This window comes from Panicum hallii, chromosome 9, assembly GCF_002211085.1.
Source record: "Panicum hallii strain FIL2 chromosome 9, PHallii_v3.1, whole genome shotgun sequence".
Lineage (NCBI taxonomy): Eukaryota > Viridiplantae > Streptophyta > Magnoliopsida > Poales > Poaceae > Panicum > Panicum hallii.
Window position 1 is genome coordinate 1,558,634 of NC_038050.1, and position 24,020 is coordinate 1,582,653.

Genomic DNA, 24,020 nt, shown 5'->3' on the forward strand with positions numbered 1-24,020 from the left:
GGGCGGAGCAGGGGCGGAGGAGGGGTGACGGCGGGGCGACGGAGGGCGGCGGGGTGCGGAGGGCGGCGGGGCGCGGCGGGGCGGAGGGCGCGGGGCGCGGTGGGGCGCGGAGGGCGCGGAGGGCGCGGAGGCGCGGACGGGCGGGAGGAGGCGCGGCGGGCGGGCGGGAGGGCGGACGGGCGGCGGGCGCGGCGGACGGGCGGCGGGCGCGGGAGGGACGGCCGCGGGAGGGACGGCGCGCGGGCGGAGGAGGAGGAGGGGGGGGGGCGGAGGAGGAGGGGGGCGGAGGAGGCGGCGGGGCAGGAGCACGGGCGGAGGAGGGGGGGGCGGAGGAGGCGGCGGGGCAGGAGCACGGGCGGCGGGGTGGAGGAGGAGGGGCGGGGCAGGAGCACGGGCGGAGGAGGCGGGGGGGGGGGGGGGCGGAGGAGGCGGCGGGGCAGGAGCACGGGCGGAGGAGGAGGGGGGGCGGAGGAGGAGGGACAGTCGGTGGAGGCGGCCGTTGGAAGAAAGTAAAAAAAAAAATAAGATTGTGGGGTATAGAGGATGCAAATAGAGGATATCGTTGGAGTTAGATTTAGTATAGGGGATGAAGTTGATATGGAGGATGGAAATAGAGGATGGAATTTGGAGGATACCGCTGGAGATAGCCTAACGTTGGTGGTGACTGACAACTTTCAGTACTAACGTCACACGCGCGCACGAGAACACAAGACAAAAATTAAGGTGCCAAAATAAAAATGGTTCATTACGTTCTGATCACATCAAAGAGAATCTTATCATTTAGAAATATTAAATAAAGTCTAATTACAAAACTAATTGCAGAACCCCAGGGCTAATTCGCGAGACGAATCTAATGAGGTATATTAGTCCATGATTAGCGGATGATTACTGTAGCATCACTGTGGCAAATTATGGATTAATTAGGCTCATTAAATTTGTCTCGCGAATTAGCACCCAGCTGTGCAAAAAGTTTTATAAACAGATTTTATTTAATACTTCTAAATAGTAAAATTCTCTTTGATGTGATGGGTCTAATATTTAGAGGGTAGGAAACGAACAGGCCCTAAATCCGTTCGGTTCGCGCCTAAACCTATAAGGCTAGGCTGATTCTTGGACTCTCAAAGAGGCCCTCAGTGCCTGAGGCAAGTCAGAAATCAACAGTACGTTTCATTCAAACACATGTAAACATACTGCAACCTCAAATTTGCTAAGGATTCCTGCTTTCTTTCATAACTGAAGACTCCAGAGTGACGCGTCCATCGACTGTTGCGGATTTTTGTGAAACAGCTGCAGATTCGGTTGCAGCCTGCATTCCGAGTTTATTGTTATCTGCTCGTTCAGTTGACTTTTAGAGTATGCATAAAAAAGTTGATTTAGTAGCGAAGAAAAAAAGGTTTAAAGACCTTTAGGCAGGGATTTTATTTACCTTTTCAAAATCTTTTAGTTTCAAAACCTATTTGGTAATTCTGCCATCCAGCGGAACTGGAACAATATATGCGCACCGAAAATGCAGCACACTGAAAAAAAAGCATCTCAGGAAAATGAGTAGACTAAGGAACGTACAAAAGCAAGTGACATGATTTCATTGCTACTTGGTTGGTAACCTAGAACCTAAAGAGGCAATGAGCATTGTGCGCAACTCAGCAAGCAGAACTGATCATGATATTCCTTTAACTGATCATGTAAGGGTACAAGAAACTGCCCCAATCTTCTTTTCCTCTCATCTTGAAATGATCAATTAAACGGAATAATCCATGCGGAAACCACAAATCCCAAAAGCAGTAAGATAATAATCCATGGTAGCATATATACACACGAGGAGAACATAAGGTAACAATTTAAGCTACAAAAATAAAAAGGTTCAGTAGTTTCTGGTCTAAGGACCTGTTTGGTTTGAGATCTAAACCAATCAGGTTACACTGATTCTTGTACTTTGAGTGTCTAAACATATGCTGCCATCTCAAATTTGCAAATGATTTCTTGCTCCTTTTCAGAACTGAAGACTCCAGACTGATGAGGCCATGAACTGCTAGGAACCCTTGTGCCAAAGGGATTTGAAAGGCAACTGAGAGAACCACGACTCAGATTTTGGAGATTTAGGAGACGCATTCGTACCAGTGTGCGGATCTCGCCAAAACTTGAGAACAAAAAGGCTCTCCTCCTCAGTACATCTTTTCAAGACAACGCGTGAAGTATACCCCATCTCGCTCATCAGATGACATATATCCGAAGGATCATTATCTTCGAGGGTCACCATGTACAGCCACCCTCTTTCTGATAGGATCTCCCGCACAGCAGGAAGGATCCTGTCTATCACCTGGCGCCCATTCAACCCTCCAGCCCAAGACGAGGCAATGCCCTTGCATCCAATTTCTTCATCCGGAGTTGGCACGTAAGGAGGGTTAATGACTACCACATCAATCATACCAGCTAGACGTTTCTCAAGACCAGATACAATATCAGTAACCATTACATCTGCATGCACGCCATGGGCTTCAAGGGTTGCTTGAGTTGTCTCCGCAGCATGTTTGTTGATGTCAGTTGCCAGGTATTGGGTTCCAGAGGCTAATTGCCTGAGCATGATCGCAAGAGAGGTGATGACATAACCACTGCCACACCCTACCTCCATACATAACCTTGGCTGCAGCGCCAAAAGTTGTGCTTTGTCTGAGAGCAGTGCATCAACAAGGGCAAAGGAATCATCACATGGCTCATACACCTCTGGATGGCTTGCGACAAGCGGAATCTGTGCAGTGTTTAATGTCCTTCCGGAAGAAGACTGCAAAAACAAGTTCTTATCATGCAAACTGGAACATACATACCCTAAAGTAAATATATATTAACACAAACTTCTGTATTTATCCGTTTAATAAAGCAAGCAAAACCATTAGTTAGATGAAACAAACCAGTACATGACAGAATGAATATATTGCTTGTTAGCGCTCTGCAGTAAAAAAAAAAAAGACACTTTTAGCTGAATGGCACTTATATCAGAGCTTATCTTTTAGCAAGGCCTCTCACTGCCCTAACTAAGGGCGTATTATGGAACGTATCTCTCAGACTCTCACGTTGACCTCACGGCTCACGCTATACCTTTGCTGCCTAACCTAGATTGTTGCACAAAATTACTTCAGCACTTAACTGAGAATGTTTGTGCGCATGATTGATCCACGGTTAAATTTCCAAACAAAATCCTACTTAGGATGGGGAACAACGGCGCGCTACCAGGGAACTACCTCGCGGGCGGCGGCGCAGCCATGGCCACGGGATAATCAAAACGAGCTCAATCCTGCATCCCACCACCTGCGCTAGGTTCCAAACCGTGAGATGCGAGGACTCATGTTCCGCTCCCAAACCCTCGGCTTCCCCCAATCTGGAACCAAAAACCGTTGGAGTGGGAAGTGCTCACCTTGCCCCTCCTGGGGAGTCCCTTCTCGCCGCCGCCGGCGGAGTGCTCCGTGAGATTTCTCGACGCCGCCGCTCCGTCACCGTCCGCCATAGAACAGCAGGAGCTGGGGGGTGAGGTGAGATGCTGCCGCGATGGGGACCTGTTGCTGGTTGCGGCGGGGACGGCGTGTTGGGGAAAAGAAAGAAAAGAAAGGAAACGGAAGGGTCCGCGGCGCGCCCGGTCGGGGTCATCAGTCTTAACTGAACCGACGCCTCGGACAGGTCAGGCTCAGGCTCAGGCTCAGGCTCAGCCTGCGACTCTATCCACTTCCCGGAGGCAAAAATCTCCCCCAAAATCCAAGGCGTGGTGGAATCCTAAACCCCTCGTCCCCGCCGCCGCGGCCGCCGCGTGCTCGCATGGCGCTCGTGTCCACCGCCACCGTCGCGTCGTCGTCCTACCACTGCGACCTCCTCCTCTTCCCGACGGCCAGGAGGAGCTGGCGCGGGCCGAGGAGGAGCCGCGGCGCCGCTGGCGCGAGGCTCGCGGTGCTGGAGCGTGCGGGCGCCGGCACGAGCTCGGGGCTCGCGGTGCTGGAGCGTGCAGGCGCGGGCGCGGGGCTGGCGGCGCTGGAGCGGGCAGGGGCCGCCGCGGCTGCCGCGAGGAGGGAGGAGGTGGTGCCTGCGGGGAATGGCAGGAACTCGTACGAGGTGGAGTCGCTGATCGACCGGCTGAGCAACCTGCCGCCGCGGGGCTCCATCGCGCGCTGCCTCGAGACGGCGCGGCACCGGCTGACGCTGCAGGACTTCGCCGCCGTGTACCGGGAGTTCTCCCGCCGCGGCGACTGGCAGCGCTCGCTGCGGCTCTTCAAGTATATGCAGCGCCAGTCGTGGTGCTTCCCCGACGAGCACATCCACGCCATCGTCATCGGCGTGCTCGGGCGCCAGGGACCCGCCCTGCTCGAGAAGTGCCTCGAGGTATTCCACGACCTCCCCGCCGAGTCCCGCACCGCGCTCTCCTACACCTCCCTCATCGCCGCCTACGCGCGCAACGCGCTGCACGAGGAGGCTCGCACATTGCTCGACCAGATGAAGACCGCGGGGGTCGCGCCCACCGCCGCCACCTACAACACCGTGCTCGCCGCCTGCGCCCGCGCCACAGACCCACCCGTCCCCTTCGACATGCTCCTCGGCCTCTTCGCTGAGATGCGGCACGATGTGTCCCCCTCCGTGCGCCCCGACCTCACCACATACAACACCCTCCTCGCCGCCGCTGCCGTACGCTCTTTGGCTGATCAGTCTGAAATGCTGTTGCGCACCATGCTTGAGGCTGGCGTCTCCCCAGACACTGTGTCTTATCGCCACATTGTGGATGCCTTTGCCAGCGCTGGCAACCTCTCCCGCGTCGCTGAGCTATTCTCCGAAATGGCATCCACAGGGCACACGCCAGAAGCTTCTGCGTATCTGGGACTCATGGAGGCACACACGCGTGTTGGTGCCACGGCTGAGGCAGTTGCTGTGCTGCGACAGATGCAGGCTGATGGATGCGCGCCAACAGCTGCCACATACCGTGTACTGCTTGATCTCTACGGAAGGCAGGGGCGGTTTGATGGAGTGCGCGAACTCTTCCGTGAGATGAGAACTGCTGTACCGCCAGACACAGACACCTATAATGTGCTCTTCCGTGTATTTGGGGATGGTGGCTTCTTCAAGGAGGTGGTGGAGCTCTTCCATGATATGCTTCAAACTGGGGTAGAGCCTGACATGGTTACCTGTGAAAATGTCATGGCTGCGTGTGGTCGTGGTGGCCTCCATGAGGATGCCAGAGAAGTTCTTGAATATATGACCAGAGAAGGAATGGTGCCTACTGCGGACGCCTACACCGGCCTGGTTGAAGCTCTTGGCCATGCGGCTATGTATGAGGTCAGGATACTAACCCAGATCTTATTACCATGACCCTGAGATATCCCATTTCTGATGAAATGTTTCGTTGGTGACATTTTCGGTATGCAGGAAGCCTATGTCGCTTTCAACATGATGACTGAAATCGGTAGCTTGCCAACTATTGAGACCTACAATGCTCTTGCAAATGCATATGCTAAGGGCGGGCTGTTCCAGGAGGCTGAGGCCATCTTTTCTCGGATGACTAACAATGCTGGCTTTCAGAAAAACAAGGATTCATTTGATGCCCTCATTGAAGCATATTGCCAGGGTGCACAATTGGATGATGCAGTGAAGGCGTACATGGAGATGCGCAAGTCCAGGTTTAATCCAGATGAGCGCTCCCTTGAGGGAGTACTCAATGCCTACTGCATAGCGGGGGTCATCGATGAGAGTAAAGAGCAGTTTGAAGAACTTCAATCTAGTGTGACTGTGCCTAGCATTATTGCCTATTGCATGATGTTGTCACTATATGCTAGGAATGACAGGTAATGAGAGGGACTTATTTTAACCTACCAAACTGTCATATTCTCTCTGGAAGATTGCTCATGGTTTTATAACAGAACACTGATGCTACCAAGCAGCGCATTATGTTTTTTAACTGAAATATACATTATATTAACAATGTGTTATTAGTTTCCTTATCAAACTAACTGTAGACGTCAATTGAGATTTAGATGATAATTTATCAGATCGGGGATCCTGATCCTTCTTCAACCCAACTAATACAATAAGCACCAGTTTCAGAAGCTGAAATTTTGTTTTTGTGTTGAATCACACGTGTAGATACCACTTGTTTCCAACATGGTACTATTGGGTATGAATTCACGTTTATTCTATGCTTTGGGGTGGAAATAGGTTTCTTTCCTTCTTTTGTGTGTGCCCTTTCTTGTACTTAGCATTCTTAAGTTGGCCATGGTATAGTCTACATTATTCAGGGTTTCATGCAACATTGGTAATGGACAATGGCACAATGCCTGTATTTGCGTCTATCAGTTTAAATCAAACAATTGTTGAGGAGACGATCAATGCTTTGGATACAAGCATATTTGTGTTTACATAACTTAGGAGTCACTGAAAATATTATCTTGTTTGGTGTCAATTACTATAAAATTGATGTGAACATCATGTTCCCTGTTTCTACCCAATGTGATAGGACTACACCATAATCAATGTGCATTTTTTTTGAACAAACTAATCAATCTGCATTTTTCAGGTGGACTGATGCATATGATCTGCTGGAAGAAATGAAAACAAATCGTGCTAGTAGTACACATCAAGTTATTGCTTCCCTAATCAAAGGGGAGTATGATGATAGCTCCAACTGGCAAATGGTTGAATATACCTTGGAAAACAGCTCTTTGGAAGGCTGTGACTATAGTTTACGATTCTTTAATGCTCTCCTTGATGTGCTTTGGTGGTTTGGTCAGAAGGCCCGAGCTGCAAGGGTTCTTGATCAAGCAGTAAAATTCGGGCTCTTTCCTGAATTATATCGTGACACCAAGCTGGTCTGGTCACTAGATGTACATAGGTATTGCTATGTCTCTATCATAGTATTTTCCTTAAGCAACTTGATTTTCTATTTGCCAGGATGTACTAACTATCAGCTTGCATTTCAGGATGTCTGTCGGTGGAGCACTGGTGGCTGTGTCAGTATGGCTCAATAAGCTTTATGACAGACTAAAAGGAGATGAAGATCTTCCGCAGTTGGCTTCTGTTGTTGTATTGTAAGCTTTCAGCCTAAGTTCAAATGTTCCTTTTGTATTACTGCCTTTTGTTGCTCTGTTATGGTATATTCTTGAATTGCCTCTATATTCAGTTATTGAGTTGTATTGGTTGATATACTCACAGAAGTGCAACTTGATTTTAAGCCAATTTCTATAGTGTTGAACTTTACATAAAGAGAGGGCATTTGAGGGTATAACTGGATATTTTTACTGCAAGTGAAACTGAAGCCCAAACTTTTTTCGTAGGATAATAATACTTCATAGCATTATTTTGTTTTTATTCTCATAAAATGATATATGATTGTTTGCACTCTTATCAATTTAAGGAATATTTCCCTTCTTGATTCGAGAAAAGAAAATATTTTCCTTCTAGCCAGTTTTTGTCTGTCTGACTGTTCTTCTATATCCACTTATCCAGGAGGGGAGAAATGGAGAAAAGCACAATAACAAGAGGACTACCAACTGCAAAAGTTGTGTACTCCTTTCTAAATGACACACTATCAGCATCCTTCCATTTTCCGAAATGGAATAAGGGGCGAATTATATGCCTGAAGTCCCAATTGAAAAAATTGCAATCAGCCATAGATTCCTCAGATGGGTCTGCCACAGCTGGTTTTGTCCGCATGACGAATTCCCATTTGCCATCTCCTGGTTCGAAGATATATACTAGGGAGGCCCAAGATGATAATGGCACCGTCCATTTGCCTGATGAATCGTTGGTAGAGGAAAAGGAGTCAGAGCTTCTCGCATTGTGAGTTTCCAGGAGCTGCTGCCCTTCGCATTTGCAGTTGCGATGCCATCGGTCTGAACAATGGGAGATGGGATGCGAGTGACAGCCATATTTTTGGGAGTTTGGGCATTCAGATCTTCATCTCAGTACTATGGCACAACCATATGCCTACTTGCAGAGTGGGGTTTGCTTCAGTTACATACATGGTCCTCAAGAAAAATGAAGTTAAATAGAAGCAGTGGATACTATTTCAGGTCCACATCTTTGCCTGAAACTTGCCCATAAATGGTGAGCCCCTAGTTACTGCAAGCTTGACAGACAATGAAGAACTTCAAGTTGCATTTCAGGATTTAGCTCATTGTAGGGAGGAGAATGAGATTATGGATGTTTCTGTTAGTTGCTCACTTGCTCTGTATGACATACGTGTACGCCCAGCACACCTCTGTAAAACACGATAGCCTCATTAGCCTGATCAGTGACTGCTAGTGAGACATGTCACCTGTTGATACGCTCTGCATCCTGATGGAAATAGTGCATGTAGTGTGATTTTACTTACATGTGCCAATTCTCACCTGATTTTTTTTGCTGCATGTACTCCCTCTGTTCCAAATTCTTCCATGAATCTAAGTGCATAGTAAAATTTATATATATAGAAAAATTAAAATAAACTATAATTTGAAATTTATGTATATGGAAAAGTAAAAATGAACTTGTAATTTGGAACGGAGGGCATCGGGTACGAATGTACGATGCCGCTGCTTCAGATATTCAAGTGAGTTTACAACTTGCATTGTTCAAACGAGGAAGAACCGGAAAATACGTCCACTGTCATGTGGGGGTAGCCACTGGTGTGTGCGCTTTCAATTCGTTACTCAAACTACGCCTTCACCAGCCGGCCGGGCTACAGCGCAGGCGCTCAGAGTACTCGAACCCCGGGAGCCACCACCTACCAGAGCCCGGAAGGCCCGGAAGCAACGGCGCCGCCGGAGATGGAGACGGAGGCGGCTGCGGCGAGGCAGGCGAAGGAGTCCCTGGAGCTGGCGTTCCAGATGTCACAGATCCTCGACACCGGCCTCGACCGCCACACCCTGTCGCTGCTCATGGCGCTATGCGACCGCGGCGCCAACCCCGAGGCCCTCGCCGCCCTTGTCCGCGAGCTCTCCTCCGCCGCTCCCCCAACCGCCGCCGCGGCGTCCCCCGCTCCCGTGAGCAACGGCGCCGCAGCCCCGGCCCCGGCATCCGCTTCTCTGTTCCCCTCCGGCCTTCGCCGTCCCTAGGGTTTGTGATATCCCCTTCTTCTCCGGTGAGATTGCTTATCAGTAGTCAACTAGATCCCACAATCTGCATTTAGCCGTTGTGAATGACTGAATGTAGCATTTCCTCTGTTGAGTAATTTTGCTTCCTGGGCTCCTGGCTTGTGATCCATCTGTACTTCCTACGATGAGTTGGTTCCGACAAAATGTATACATATTACCTGACCTGTAGATGTGCTGCAGCCTTCATGTGGAATTAGGATTCAAATCACAATGTATATTTGGTTCACATGATTAATTTTGAATCTGGCATTTCTAGAAGCAGATAATGAGAATGGTGAGCTGTGGAGGTCGTCGTTGTTTCTGTGGAACAAGAACAATTGTGGTAGTTTCTACCTGCTGTTCTACATGCCGCCCTTTTAGCTATACCTTCTTGAGTAGTGGTGTTGCCATGTAGGTGTGTTGCAGCAACTGTAGATTAATCATCTATGCAGAATGTCAGCCAATCCAGTGCCCCATCACCAACCCATTTCATTCTGTATTTGAAAGCCCACAAGTTACTCGGTCAGAATCTAGACTGTCACAAGTTACTCAATCGCCCTTGGATAATTGATTGTATGTAAAGGTGATAATTGAGGACTGATTGATTGATTTTCATATTATTATCCTTTCATGTGTTTTCTAAGGAAATGGCTGGAGCTTTGCCTATCGAAGGAAGCAAGAGAGCTTCTTTTTTTCCCCTTCTCTTTGACCCAAAGAATCAATAAGATAATAGTCAAAATTGTTATTGATTGTGATTTTAGATTCTCTATGCCGAGTTTGTTTGAACATAGATAATCAAGCAATGTGATGATTGTGGGTTGGCTTTCTGCATGCACCATTTTCTTTTGTTTCCTAGTGCTGGATAGGTCTAATAATCTGTTACGTCGCCAAATGGTAACATTGGATTTCAATTAGGTTGGTTCTTGGAATTCTGGTGCATGTTTAGTATAGTTTTTTGATACGAAAACTGCCCAGGACGAAATTAATAAGCCTTATAGCATGATGCTCTAGCACCATTAGCCCCTATACTGACTGATTTTATATGTAAATCGTTTGGTGTAATTTTTCTTATTTCAGTTGACATGCCTTGTGCAGTCACTAAGAAGGGCTACTTTTCCTATATGCTGCTTCAACATTATCTTACTGCTCGTGTTGTTTTGGATTTGTCCACGGTTGTTTTGGTCCAATCCAAGCTACCATAAGCATTTTGTCTAGATCCTTGAGATTTGAAACTTAACCAACTTTTGTCCCAAACCTTCTTCTCTTGATGGTGGTGATGATATTTCCTGTATTTATGCTTAAGCAGGTACTGTTGAAGACTGAACGGACTGATGTCATCATTGTGTAGTAAAAGAAAATTTAGTGCTGGAATCGCTGGATGAAAAGGAGTGCCTTCTGCACTGCTGTGGCTGTTGTTGGGACAAGAAATCTGTGGTTCACAGAGGTACCAAAATGGACGTATCCTTCGCAGGACTTCTGCTGGTTAACAGTTGTGATCACGAGGAGTCGTTTTCTTTTTCATTTATCATTTGATTACGTCCATCAGTTGTATGTATCAGTTTCGCAGTCGGTCTTCCGTCAATTATCCTCACTTTGACCATACCGCTCCCTGCATTGTCATGTGCTAATCCTGCGAGGGAACGTGTCACGGCTACCGATCGAACATTCACTTTCAGATCCCAGTCAAAAGCTGCGAGGATGACGTCCCGTCGCTGCGCCCTTGTCCCGGTTAGAAGTGCACCGTGATGCCATCTTACTGGTGCTCCACTTGTACTCATATTCTCGATCTCATCAACTCTTGGTCGTTGTTACAGTTGTGAATGTTTGATACCACCCGTGCAAGTTGCGATGCATAATTTGGAAGGTTTGATCAGCTCTTGCAGGCTGTCCAGGTTCAATGCATCGGTTTCGTATTGCTCAATTATTGCAAGTTTTTTAGAGAGACTGCAAGTTTATTTTAGCTTGATCTGGTCAGGAATTGTGGCTGAATCTTTACGGAGCAAAATTATATTCGAATCGATCGATCAGCAAGCAAACCACCAAGAACTTAAAGAAAGCCGGCCTGGGCCGACCCGGCCTGCCTTCAGTGGACCGGTCGTTTTGGACTGCAGGATCTGCTCCCAATGGCCCACTAGCGCAATTTCAGGTCATTTTTATAGAGAAAGAGAAAGGAAAACCATTTCCCAGGAAGCGAATGCGTGCGTGCGTGCTGTGTAGGTCGGGCGCCGAGTTAGGTCAAGCCGCGGTTGCGACGCGGTGGGCGAGACGGAACCAAGCGGCGATCGAGCGCGAGGGGTGGCGTGGCATCCGGAGATGTCGCAGAAGAGGCAGCCGGAGGAGAGCGATGGCCCGCGCCGCGCCGGGGGCGCCGAGCCTGGCGGGAGCTCTTCCTCCTCCCTACCTTACCGCCCCGGCGAGCCGAAGCGCCCGAGGGTCGCCCTCCGCGAGTAAGTTCGCCGCCGCCCCCCCCCCCCCCCCCCCCGGCCTCGAGTGGAATCCCTCGGTTTGGATTGTGCCGATTCGTGCCCGCCGGTCTCTGATTCGATGACGTGGTGGCTTGCTCTTCATGCAGTGTGATCACGGAGGTGATGCGGAACACCAGCATCGAGAAGTTCTTCATGGCGATCGAGCCCCTCATCAGGAGAGTGGTGAGACCTCCTTTTATTTCCGTTATGTGCCTCCCATTTCTCGATTCCGTGGCTTGAAAATTCATAGGATTGGTTATTTGCTATGATTGCGCCCTTTAGGCTGTTTATCCTTTCCTTTTTCTGGTTGATTGTGTTGACGATACATAGTGCTGTTGCAATCCCATTTGTTAGGCTGATTATGTTTTAGGTTTTTTGTGTTACTACAGCAATTTCTTGTTTAACTCCCAAACTACTCCTTGGAAAGCTAGCTTTTATCTGTGTCATATAAATAGCTGTATAGGCTTACCCTACAAAATAAAGCTTTGTTCACTGTTTCCATTCTGTGTCCAACCATTCCAATTCAGAGATAAATTTACAGTTGACAACAGCCTAGGTTTGCCTTCAACATTGTGTTTAATTTAGCCATCTACCTACGGTTTTGATAGTCTATTCATTTCTAGGTAAAAGAAGAAATCGAGTCAGCATTTGCGAATCATGCCTCTATGATGGCAAGGTATGGAGTGTTAACACTACTTTGGTCAACGTTGCATTGGTCACTTTATCTCTAATGAGTTCGTTTCTTTTTTTTTCTTAAAAGTGTCACAGATACTCTCCCATGTACATCAAAGAATTTGCAGCTGCAGTTCATGACTAGACTTTCTCTTCCGATATTTACTGGCTCCAAGATTGAAGGAGAGGGCTCCTTAAGTATAACTATTGCTCTAGTTGACACTTTGACGAGACAAATTGTAGCATCAGGCAAGGAGTCCCTGATGAAGGTTGAGATTGTAGTTCTAGAGGGGGATTTTGAAAGCGGAGAAGATGATGACTGGACAGCTCAGGAATTTAACAATAATATTGTTAAAGAAAGGGAAGGTAAAAGGCCCTTGATTTCTGGAGATGTGTTTGTCGCCCTTATTGATGGCATTGGAACAGTAGGGGAACTGTCATTCACAGATAACTCCAGCTGGACACGGAGCCGAAAGTTCAGGCTAGGTGCAAGAACAGAGGATGGTTGTTTCAATGGCGTAAGAGTACGGGAAGCAAAATCGGAATCTTTTGTGGTTAAGGATCATCGAGGAGAGTGTGAGTTTCTGATTGGATTCTCTTACGTTTTAATGCCCAAGCTATCCTTTTAATTTCTTGCTCTGATGGACTCATGCTAGGCTTCTGACTGATTATCCATAGTGGCAATCAATTTAGAAAAATTTAAAATGAACTCCTTGTCCTCTAGACTTACCCTTCTCTAGACTTAGTTGAACAGTATGTTTCCTTTAAGTGAAGGATTTTTATATCCCATTGATCTACCTTCTCTAATTGAATGAGACCTGTTATTTCTCCATTGCTTTGAATACTTCTAAAATGGTCTAGTTTAATTCATTATCACCTCTTGACCAGTGTACAAGAAGCACCACCCACCATTTCTTGATGATGAAGTATGGCGCCTGGAGAAAATTGGCAAGGATGGTGCTTTTCACAAGCGTTTGAATAGGGAGAGCATCCGTACTGTCAAGGATTTTCTCACCTTACTGCATCTTGATGGTCCTAGGCTTCGAAAGGTATTGTTCTAGTCTTCATTTGTTCTGCTGCTCTGCATATTGTTGCCTATGGTAGTCACAGTTCAGCAAAGATAAGATATGTATTGCTACCCCTGCTCTATGTTCAAATCATGCAGATATTAGGTGGTGGCATGTCAACAAAAATGTGGGAGGCCACTGTGGAGCATGCAGAAACATGTGTTTTAACTGACAAAGTGCATTACTACTATCCAGACGGTGTAAACAAAGCTGGTGTTGTATTCAATGTAGTTGGAGAAGTAAGAGGGTTAATATCTGATAAATTTGTTTCTGTTGATGATCTTACTGAACAGGAGAAGGTAACCATGCCTCGTCACTTTTTAATTCCTTTGAACAAGTTCACCCGTTTTTACTACACTTCCACCCATTCTGACCTTGACCATCTGTTTTTACATGTTTGCTATTTTCAGGCTGAGGCACATGTGGCTGTGAAGCAAGCATATGAACACTGGAAGAACGTCTTTACATGTGACAATGAAACACTCGTGGAAAATTCTTCGCAGCTGTTCAATACGAGATCTCCATCTTTGCATGAAAATCAATATAATCAGTTTCCCACGCAAGTTTCTACAGATGGCTTTGTTTTGAGCCATTCGACCCTACAATCACCTGACATTTTCTCCATGGAACCATCCACTTCCTTAGACCCTTGTGTACTGGAGACTGAGGAGAGCAATGAAAATCGATTTCAGTCAGAGATGCCCCTAGTTGGTGGCCATGAAGCACCTCAAGAGTCTAATACACTGGATAAGTTCTCCAACTCTTTGGTTTACGAGGACTGCAGTCATCCCCCATTCGCCGATATCTATTATGGCCCTGTAGATCCCAGCATATCCTTTGACACACAAGATCTTGGAGCTGCACTGAAAGGTTTCATTGCAACTATATCGAAGCCTAAGGCGGCGTATAGAGGATGGAGGATGCTGTCTTATGTGCTAGGATGGATTTTCTATACCAAGAGAATTGTGGCAAGGAGAAAGAAACATGGGAAATAAATGTCTGAGGCTTTGTGCCTTTACGTAGTTAAAATGAAAAATATAAATAGGGAGGAGATGATGTACATTAGAGTCGTTTGTTGCCTCCTCATCTTTTGGGTGCAGTTGGTTAGCTCTGCTTGTTTCTTGAGCTGTATATGAGCAATTTATCAGCTAGGGTTCCGATATGCGGCTGTAAATAATCAGATGAAGTTTTGTACAGGGTGAGGGATGCGCCATACATGTAATGCGCAAGTATTGGTGATGAAAAGCCGAGCTTTCTTTTTTGATGCAACCCGTGTATTCTGTATAGCATGCTGGTTAAACCCGTGTAAATCCCTCCAGTCTTGTGATGCGCGGGGTAAAAAGGTATCTTGAGATGGCTGTTTACTACTAGGGCAGAGCCGGTAAAAAGTTCATTTCCTCTCCTAGGGCAAGAGGCCTATTCTTGTCCTCATTGTTCTAGTTTGATTTGGGCCTTTGCTTGGGTATACATAAACTTCCAGAAATGACTAAAAAGAAAAGGAAAAGTCAAGCTGAACGTCCAAGGCCAAAGCTATACCTAATGAGCCGTACAAAGCAGTCCCAGAAGACGTTGATTAGAGGCCCGGAGAGACGTTGGGGAACGAAAGCGAGCACTAATAAAAAGTATAGTATATTGTATAGCCCTGCCTGATGATGCTCTCCCATCATCACCACCGAAAGACAGAGGAGGTTGGTTTGGGCATTCGCAGCAGGCGCCAACGTCTTTATTCCCCTGACGGCCCCCCTGCCAATCCCTGCAGCCAAAACACTGCTCCATACATACACATAGCCGTGCTAGCCTATTACCTGCCCGTAACCTCGTTTAAATTAGCGCTCGCAATCGCATGTACAGTTCATAAATATGACATCTGTGTCGGTCGGTCGATTCCTTGCTGCTGAGATGGACGAACGAGTGGAGTGGATCCACATCCACCCCAGGAATGGGAATCATAAACAAGAGGGAGGGACATGAGGAGGTTCCCGAGATCCTTTCCTTGCACCTTTCGCCTTGCTTTTGCGACCTGCTCGGGCTCAGGCTCAGGCTCAGGCTCAGGCTCAGCCCCATGTGGGTGGGGAGTGTTCCAGTCCCGTCCCGTGTGGGTCCCTCTCTCACTCTTCTTAAACCCTTGGCCGCCGTAGCACGATAATCTCCTCGGGCGCAGGGGGACGAAAAGAAATGGCCATCTACAGCATGGCTTGCATGAGCAACGCTAGTGCAAATGGTGCTTTGCTTTAAGTGGGCGCTTGAAAGCGAGGGACCGTGTCATTGCCACACTCATCACATATCTTCGTGCATCGTAGCAATGGATCGCACGCCGGTGCGGTACCCGACGCACATTTCTTCGTAGATAGATGGCCACACTGCTCATGAAGAAAGCATCCATGGCCTTCGCCGGGGCAATCGAGAGCGGCGAGGGCACCCCGCACCTGCACGCAGCGACCATGATTTGTGTTCGCAAAAGCAGCACCACTCGCCGCGCCGCCCGCAACAAAACAAACCAACGGCCGGCCCCAGCCGCGCCGGCGCCGGATGCCGCCCCCACGGCCCTGCCCACCCTCCTCTCAAACGGTCAAACCGGCGTGCGCGAGAGAGACGGCCGTGTTTTCTTGATCGTACGCGCACGGCGCAGGAGGACACTCCCGGTCGCCAAAGGACCAGCCGTGGAATGAATGATGGCCGCAGTTACTCGGCAACCACCGCCTGCGCTGCCCTGCGCACCCCCGGCGGCAGGGAGATGCGGCCGTGCGCATACAGGGGAGCTGGTGAGGATCACATGGAGTGGCCGGCCGTGCGAACGCCTCTGCTTGTCCGGTCCGGTCGCAGAGACTGGCGAGAGAGGGGGGGGAGAGAGGGGGGAGGGAGGTGCCGAGGGGGTCCGGGCGTCGGTGACTCGGCGGTGCGTGCCCGGGGAATATTTTACTCGGCTGCCGCGGCGCCGCTCGATGCGCGTGGCAGCGGCCGCGTGAGTCACCGCGGAGTCATCGCCCGCCGCCCTGCGAGGCCGCGAGACCCCTGTCCCCTGTGCCGCGTTGGTGCGCTGCGCTGCGTCTCCCCCCCCCCACCCACGACGCACCGCACCGACCGCTTCAAATCGCCCGTCGCCACGAGGCGCCCGGCACCTCGCCGCTCACTCTTCACTCGTCACTCCTCTCGCCTCGCTTCGCATTTTCCTCTGCGGCTCGCTGCAGTCTCGCTAGCTCCCACGAAAAGCGAGGAGGGGGGAGAGAGAGAGAGGCCCGGAGGGAGGGCAAGGGGGGGTGAGGAAGCAACAAAGAACAAACTAACAGCTCCTGAGCTGAGATGGCGGCGCCGGCACCGAAGCAGGAGGAGCTGCAGCCGCATGCCGTCAGGGACCAGCTGCCGGCCGTCTCCTACTGTCTCACCAGCCCGCCCCCATGGCGTAAGACCTCTCTCTCTCTCCCCTCCTCCATGCTAATCCCCTCCCCTCATTCTCATTGCTCCGGCCCTGTACCCTGCCGCCGCCGCCGGCCGCGCACATTGCTCCTGGATCTCTCTTGGACTGACGACTGACACCGGCTTCCTCCGTGTTCCTGTTTGCTATGCAGCGGAGGCCATCCTCCTCGGATTCCAGCACTACCTCGTCATGCTCGGCACCACCGTCATCATCCCCACCGCGCTCGTCCCCCAGATGGGCGGCGGCAATGTACGTCCCGGACTCCTCTCTCACTGTCTCTTTCTCGCTCTCCTCGCCACCGCCACCGCCACCGCCACCGCCGCGCCGGAGCCTGACAAGAAAGCTTCGGCTTTTTCTTTTTCTTGGGCAGGAGGAGAAGGCGCGGGTGATCCAGACGCTGCTGTTCGTCGCCGGGATCAACACGCTGATTCAGAGCTTCCTCGGCACGCGCCTCCCCGCCGTCATCGGGGGCTCCTACACCTTCGTCGCGCCCACCATCTCCATCATCCTCGCCGGCCGCTACAGCGGCATTGCCGATCCCCACGAGGTACCTCACTTTCTTGACCGGCCCGCGTAGTCTCATCGTTTCACTGGGGTTTGGTCTGCAAACAACCAAATAGCACTGGTTAATCTGGTGGACCTGTGGCTGCAGAAATTCCTGCGCATCATGCGGGGGACGCAGGGAGCGCTCATTGTGGCCTCCACCCTCCAAATCATCATGGGGTTCAGCGGACTTTGGCGCATTGTTGTCAGGTTGGTTTCCTGCTCCTCAATCCTCGGGTTTCAGGTCCCAGTGTTGCGATGAATTGATCAGTATACCCTACCTGACCCCATCTGGGCTAACTCCTGTTCCTTTAATCTTGCAGGCTATTGAGCCCGCTATCTGCTGCTCCACTGGTAGCCCTCGTCGGATTTGGGCTCTATGAACTCGGATTTCCAAGTGTAAGTCTTTGTACATGTATAGTAGACCTGATGTATTTAACAACATGGAGATAATAACATGAATTTTCCCTGCAGGTTGCCAAATGCATTGAGATTGGTCTTCCGCAGATTTTACTGCTTGTGGCTCTTTCTCAGGTATGATGCATCAGGATGGGTGTTGTGTGATTTTAACCGTAAACAAGCTGGACCCTTGATAACAACGTGTAATTTTTGTTTTTCTTTTGCAGTACATACCACATCTACTCCCCTTAGTGGGTACTGCCTTTGAGAGGTTTGCTGTCATAATGTCCATTGTGGTTGTGTGGCTTTACGCCTTCTTCCTGACCGTTGGTGGCGCCTATAAGAATGCTGCTCCCAAAACCCAATTCCACTGCCGTACTGATCGATCTGGGCTTGTTGGGGGTGCTCCATGGTAATACCATGCATCCTTTTGCATGTTTGCATACTTATTCTTATTGCTACACCTGCAAAGAGCATGCTTGGCTGCTAGATTGATAGATAATTGATCTACAATTTGCAGGATAAGTGTACCTTATCCATTTCAGTGGGGAGCACCAACCTTTGATGCTGGTGAAGCTTTTGCTATGATGGCAGCTTCCTTTGTTGCTCTTGTGGAGGTATATTATTCAGATAAACCCATGATACCTATTTACCACCTTTTGTATCCTAGATGGTACTGCATATCATCAAGCTAAAACCCCTTATTGCATGATGCAGTCTACTGGTGCATTCATTGCCGTTTCACGGTATGCCAGTGCAACTCCATGCCCTCCTTCTGTCATGAGTCGGGGCATTGGTTGGCAGGTATATCTAAATTCCTTCTTTTGCAGTTAGTGTATCTGAAAATTTGAATGACATGTGAGCATCTAATTGTCTTACCTATTTAATTTGTCTACGTGCCATTCCAGGGGGTTGGTATTTTGTTGGGCGGCTTATTCGGAACAGCTAATGGCTCCTCCGTGTCTGTGTAAGTAGATTCTTGATGATTGGTGCAACTAGTTTTTAAAGTTGATTATGTGATCTGAATTCCATTCAATACCGACCTGAGTTTGCATGGTTCTGAAAACAGCGAAAATGCTGGGTTACTCGGTTTGACACGCGTTGGTAGCAGACGTGTTGTGCAGATTTCTGCTGGATTTATGATATTCTTCTCCATTCTTGGTAAGCCCCATGTTTTTTATGTAATTATGTTTTGACTTTGGTGCCATAATAACCTGTGTTAGAGTAGCTAACTTTAAGGTTGGAATTGTTTTAATTTGTTGTCTGGACAGATACAGTTGAGCAATTTATACTATGCTCCTTCACTTCTGACGATAATCAATTGTATCTGATGGTAGTGGTTTTGTGCTGCCTTTGTAGGGAAATTTGGAGCTGTTTTTGCATCAATTCCTGGCCCAATTATTGCAGCTATATATTGCCTTCTCTTCGCATATGTGGGTACGTAGCACGAAGCCACAAAGTAAATTTTAAACATTGCATCTGCTTTTATATAAGATGGTTGGATTGTGGTAAAAGCAATGTGTTCTCCTGTACAAACAGGCATGGCAGGTGTTGGGTTCCTTCAGTTCTGCAACCTGAATAGCTTCAGAACAAAATTCATCCTGGGCTTCTCCTTGTTTATGGGTTTGTCGGTGCCGCAGTATTTCAATGAATACACTTCTGTCGCAGGCTTTGGTCCAGTACACACACATGCGAGATGGGTAAGATCAAGTTCGATTCAAAGTTCAATCTTTCTACAACAATAGCAGCAAGCTGACACACAGATAGTTCTATACTTGTAGTTTTACCAACTGCTCATTTGGCATGCCACCTGCATAGTGAAGTTTGATATCATCGCATCATAGTTTATAGACATCAGGCTCCTGTGATCTTGTACCCAGTGCTATATTTGATTTTTGTGTATCATAGTTAATAAGCAAACAGTATATGGCAGAAGTATACAGCTGGTGTTGAAGTGTGTGATACCCATGCATCCTTACACATTCCATCTCATAATCATCTCCAGCTATTATTTAGAGTGCTGTCTGTTTGCAAAAATATAGTGCACTGTCATCAGTAAATTAACCTACTAGTTGGTATATTAGGAGGTTGTATCTGCTGTTTAACTTCAAAGCAAGTGTTCTGCATACTAACTTCTAGTAGTTTTAGTGCTTTGGTACACTGAAGAGCTGCAAACTAACTGATGTTTTTCTTGTGCTCATGTCCAGTTCAATGATATGATCAATGTGGTTTTCTCGTCGAAAGCATTCGTTGGAGGCGCTGTAGCATATTTTCTGGACAACACCCTGCACAGGCGTGACGGCACCGTGAGGAAGGACCGGGGACACCATTTCTGGGACAGGTTCAGGTCGTTCAAGACAGACCCACGCAGCGAGGAGTTCTACTCCCTCCCATTTAACCTGAACAAGTTCTTCCCATCCTTCTGATCCACCTTCGGTAACAGAAAACACAAAAAGTATTGTATGATTAGGTTGTTGACGAGGTGATTTTGGCGATGCCACGCCCACACTGTTGTTTCTCCTATTTCTACTGCACCTCTCGAGTTCTGAATCTTGTAGAGCTCCTCTTGAGTTCTGAATCTTGTAGAGCTCAGCTGAAAACTATTCTGAAGGAATGGAGAAATGGCTCGGTATTTTTTGGATGTAAATTGGGCTGGATTCCCGTTTAACAAACTGAAAACGCCTAATGCACGGGGAATTTATTATCTTCCTTCAGAGGGATGTGCTGCTAATTTATCCTCCTCCTGGTGAGCTCATGAGGATGGTCTGAACTCCTGACTCCTGAGCTGAATGTACAGTTGCAGGCCATGCTGGACTGCTGGAGTAATTGGGTGTTGCAATTTGCAGTTTTCGTATGATTTCTGCAGCTCATTCTGTCGGCCGTCAGGTCAGAACACGCGCACGCCCACAACATTTCAGCACAGATCGCGCGTGCCTCCGGGAAGCAAAAGAAGGCGCGGTATGAACTCACGCAGTCACATACTCACATGCCTGCCACGGTCAGTCATGGTCAAACGCAACGGCACGGATCTATCCCAAGGGAACTGTTGCTGAGGGAGCAGTACAACTAGAAAGCCAGACCGTTTCAAAGTTCAAACTATAAAAAAAAAAGTATTTGTGAGTGGCACATGATTTTTTTGTCGCATGCACGACCTCGTCAAGTACCCACCACAAACATGCAAATCTTTTTAAATAAATAGTACAACTGCACAGTACTAACATGCAAACATGTGGGGATTTTATTTATTTATTCACCCTCTTTTTACAGATTACAAAATTGTAAATTAGCAGCCGACGCTAGACTTGATTGATGTCTGCACGAGCTAGGTGTTTTTTTATTTAATTTTATTTTACCCCATCTGATCTGGCGCGTCAAAAACACTGAACCCGAGAGATCTGTTGCGCGCTAAACTCCAAACTAAATTCAAATTCTCTGATGGTTCGTTCCTCTGCTATACTTTGAAATTTTGAATTTCTTTTATCTGACAACAGCGTTATTCCTTGATTATTTTTTGCTTTTAGATCCCCCAATGATTGAGTAATTATTCGCTAACTATTTCCTTCCCCTCCCCGACCGCGCTGTTTACGCCTACGCCCACGTCTCCGCCCGTTTCCTTTCGGTTTCCTCCCCCCATCTCCATCTCTCTCTCTTCCATCATCGTCGCCACCTCCCCCTCATCCCGTCTCCATCCTCTTCGGCCTCCGATCCTCCACGAGTCGAGCAGAGGTACGCACGCGCAATTCGCCGCGGCTCTCCCCGTCATTCCGCGATCCGATCGATCCGCGCGGCGGCGCGTCGCGGGGTTCCTTCGCCTTCTTACCGGGTGGATCTCGTTTGGCCTGCGTGCGTCCTGCAGGATCCGCGGCGGCGGCGGCGGCGGTGGCGGCGGGCGGTGGTTGGCCGGCGATGGCGCACCGGGTGGACAACGAGTACGACTACCTCTTCAAGATCGTGCTCATCGGCGACTCCGGCGTCGGCAAGTCCAACATCCTCTCCCGGTTCACCCGCAACGAGTTCTGCCTCGAGTCCAAGTCCACCATCGGCGTCGAGTTCGCCACCCGCACCCTCCAGGTAAACCCACTCCCTCCCTGCCGATCCATTGCATTCCATGCGTTCTGGATGCGTTTTGATTAGATGCGATTGCTTCGGCATGGAGCCATGGAGACAGAAATTTGGGATAACTAAGTCATTGTGGCAGATGGTTCTATTAGAATGATTTGGAGGATGCAGTGTGCTATGCTCATCACGAGTATTAGCATGTATCAGATCTATGGAGTTTCCTGTGTTGTTATGAATGATGGTAATTTGATAGGTGGGTATGAACATTGTATGGATCATATACATGAAGAGAAGAAAACCATGAATTATGTCTGGAGGCATATGTGAGGCTAAATTTTGAAGTCTAGCCTACAGCAGGCTGGTTGCCATGCATTAAGCAGTATTTGCAGCTTTTCCCAGTTCTGTCCCTTATTGCAGTTTTAGCTCTAACTGAATGATTGAATAAGCGGTAATGTGTTTTTACATAAAGACTTGCGTGGGAAATTTTGTGTCCTCAGCTAGTAAACTGGTACTGTTGCTCTTAATGAATATTGTCTGCATCAATGATTCTGAGTTAACAGTGCAACAGTACAGCTAACTACCACCATAACAAAAAGTTGGTAATATTTAGTTGCATGCACGTTGTTGATTTGTCCTTCAGTTTGGAGGTTTCTCAGCTTGTCTGTCTGAACTCCATCCAATATGCATAACTTGCTTTTGTGCTTGTCTGTTTTGTCTGTCGCTTAAATATCTGTAGTCGTTGTCCACTTTTTTTGGTTGTTTTTGTCTCATTATCCAATAACAAACTGGAACGTACACTTGTTTGCTGGTATGCAAATGAGCAACTTGTTCAGAGCATACAAGTGTATTATCTTGGCCAGAATGTTTCACTTTCTGAATTCAGAACAAAGAATTGTCTGGCAGAATGGATATCATGTTTTCATGAGTTAATGATTGTGCTCTTACCATTTACTAGTCTTGTCCTTGAAATGCCAAACATGGTCTGTTTTGTCAGGACAAATTCTTTGATTAATTTGGTACATTTAAGAAAATTTGGGAGCTGTTTGATTGCATCAGCTTGTCTTTATGTTCTATTGTACTGAAGAAAAGCTAGTTATCTACTTTTATTTTGTTCTTTTTGTTTGCAATAAATGATCTTCACTTTTGCTTATTTTTCTACTTCAATGTATTGGTATTTTCACTGTTTTCTTTCGGCGAATGATTTAAAATTAAGTTTTCTAACACTATCACTGTGTTGCTTGTTCTAACAGATAGAAGGAAAGACCATCAAAGCCCAGATATGGGATACTGCTGGGCAAGAGAGGTACCGTGCAATCACTAGCGCTTACTACAGAGGAGCTGTGGGTGCACTTTTAGTCTACGACATCACAAAGAAGCAGACATTTGAAAACATCCAGAGGTGGCTTCGTGAGCTCCGTGATCATGCGGACTCGAACATTGTGATCATGATGGTTGGTAACAAATCGGATCTGAACCACCTGAGATCAGTTCCAGAGGAAGATGGCCAGGCATTAGCGGAGAAGGAAGGCTTATCCTTCCTGGAGACATCAGCTCTTGAAGCCCTGAATGTTGAGAAGGCATTTCAGACTATCCTCGCTGATATTCATCAAATCATAAGCAAGAAGGCGCTTGCTGCCCAGGAGGCAGCAGGCAGCGGGCCACCAGGTCAAGGAACCACCATCAATGTTGCTGATTCGTCTGCCAATACAAAGAAAGGATGTTGTTCTTCCTAGGGGCAAACAAAGATGTGATGGTGATGCAAAAGGAAAATATTATGGATCTTACAACACTGTAGGTGTTATGTAGGTTGCCTTGACTCCTTTTGGCCTGTAATTCTGGTGGGGTTGTAATCACAATTCATACTTCTGCAAAGAAATTCTCCTCTCAGGTAGATATTTTGGTAGAGACCAGTGTTTGGCAAACTTGCTTCGAGAGTGTGTTTTCTTTCAGAGTTCTATCCTTATATAATCTTTCTACTGAAAAAACAAAATCAGATATTACTTGTATTTCTACTTGAGTTTGTAGTATGATTCGACACTTCGTTTCTGTGCTAGAATATCCATCCATGTTCCAAACTAGGTTCTTCAAAACTGCAGAGCTCATGTATTCTCTCCTTCATGGTTTTGGCTTGTGTTGATTCATCCTCTTGTTGCTTGGACTGTGTGTGTCCCCTCCCTTCTCACGGGAACAATACTTAAGTTATGTTGGCGTTATGCATCGGTTTAAGACTGTTATTCATAGTTGTTCCATTCTGACAGAATCAGTTCTAAGCTACTCCCTCTGTTCCAAAATGTAGGTCGTTTTCGTAAATTATAGGTCGTTT

General features: G+C 47.8%; 6 protein-coding genes across 8 annotated transcripts; 5 read left to right on the plus strand and 1 right to left on the minus strand.

Annotated features, from left to right (window-relative positions):
* Positions 1–1,646: 1,646 nt before the first annotated feature.
* Positions 1,647–3,617, minus strand: LOC112874223 (hemK methyltransferase family member 2). Its single transcript, XM_025937429.1, has 2 exons — positions 3,410–3,617; positions 1,647–2,779 (listed from the first exon to the last, which is right to left on the minus strand). Exons 1-2 carry the CDS (start codon positions 3,497–3,499, stop codon positions 2,030–2,032), a joined length of 840 nt encoding a protein of 279 aa, XP_025793214.1. The 5' UTR covers positions 3,500–3,617; the 3' UTR covers positions 1,647–2,029.
* A 187-nt stretch (positions 3,618–3,804) lies between these two features.
* On the plus strand, positions 3,805–8,347 carry LOC112874222 (pentatricopeptide repeat-containing protein At1g74850, chloroplastic). Its single transcript, XM_025937428.1, has 5 exons — positions 3,805–5,307; positions 5,398–5,813; positions 6,542–6,856; positions 6,945–7,052; positions 7,471–8,347. The coding sequence occupies exons 1-5, from the start codon at positions 3,805–3,807 to the stop codon at positions 7,805–7,807; spliced, it is 2,679 nt and encodes an 892-aa protein (XP_025793213.1). The 3' UTR covers positions 7,808–8,347.
* A 307-nt stretch (positions 8,348–8,654) lies between these two features.
* LOC112874959 (mitotic-spindle organizing protein 1B-like) lies at positions 8,655–10,950 on the plus strand. 2 transcript variants are annotated; one of them, XM_025938588.1, is made up of 2 exons: positions 8,655–9,085; positions 10,384–10,950. In XM_025938588.1, the coding sequence occupies exon 1, from the start codon at positions 8,772–8,774 to the stop codon at positions 9,057–9,059; it is 288 nt and encodes a 95-aa protein (XP_025794373.1). In that variant the 5' UTR covers positions 8,655–8,771; the 3' UTR covers positions 9,060–9,085; positions 10,384–10,950. The 2 variants fall into 2 exon arrangements, with proteins under 2 accessions (XP_025794373.1, XP_025794374.1); XM_025938589.1 differs by having other exon boundaries at positions 8,655–9,060.
* A 440-nt stretch (positions 10,951–11,390) lies between these two features.
* Positions 11,391–14,550, plus strand: LOC112874958 (calmodulin-binding protein 60 A-like). Of its 2 annotated transcripts, XM_025938586.1 has the most exons (7): positions 11,391–11,524; positions 11,650–11,725; positions 12,166–12,218; positions 12,303–12,790; positions 13,103–13,263; positions 13,380–13,580; positions 13,692–14,550. In XM_025938586.1, exons 1-7 carry the CDS (start codon positions 11,391–11,393, stop codon positions 14,274–14,276), a joined length of 1,698 nt encoding a protein of 565 aa, XP_025794371.1. In that variant the 3' UTR covers positions 14,277–14,550. The 2 variants fall into 2 exon arrangements, with proteins under 2 accessions (XP_025794371.1, XP_025794372.1); XM_025938587.1 differs by lacking the exon at positions 11,391–11,524 and having other exon boundaries at positions 11,657–11,725; positions 12,311–12,790.
* Positions 14,551–16,367: 1,817 nt separating this feature from the next.
* LOC112875008 (nucleobase-ascorbate transporter 6-like) lies at positions 16,368–20,285 on the plus strand. Its single transcript, XM_025938666.1, has 14 exons — positions 16,368–16,681; positions 16,848–16,945; positions 17,067–17,243; positions 17,349–17,449; positions 17,563–17,638; positions 17,714–17,773; positions 17,866–18,050; positions 18,159–18,255; positions 18,356–18,442; positions 18,547–18,605; positions 18,708–18,799; positions 18,998–19,075; positions 19,178–19,338; positions 19,846–20,285. Exons 1-14 carry the CDS (start codon positions 16,582–16,584, stop codon positions 20,062–20,064), a joined length of 1,590 nt encoding a protein of 529 aa, XP_025794451.1. The 5' UTR covers positions 16,368–16,581; the 3' UTR covers positions 20,065–20,285.
* Positions 20,286–21,217: 932 nt separating this feature from the next.
* LOC112875009 (ras-related protein Rab11C) lies at positions 21,218–23,787 on the plus strand. The gene is made up of 3 exons (XM_025938667.1): positions 21,218–21,364; positions 21,495–21,709; positions 22,948–23,787. Exons 2-3 carry the CDS (start codon positions 21,545–21,547, stop codon positions 23,428–23,430), a joined length of 648 nt encoding a protein of 215 aa, XP_025794452.1. The 5' UTR covers positions 21,218–21,364; positions 21,495–21,544; the 3' UTR covers positions 23,431–23,787.
* Positions 23,788–24,020: the final 233 nt, after the last annotated feature.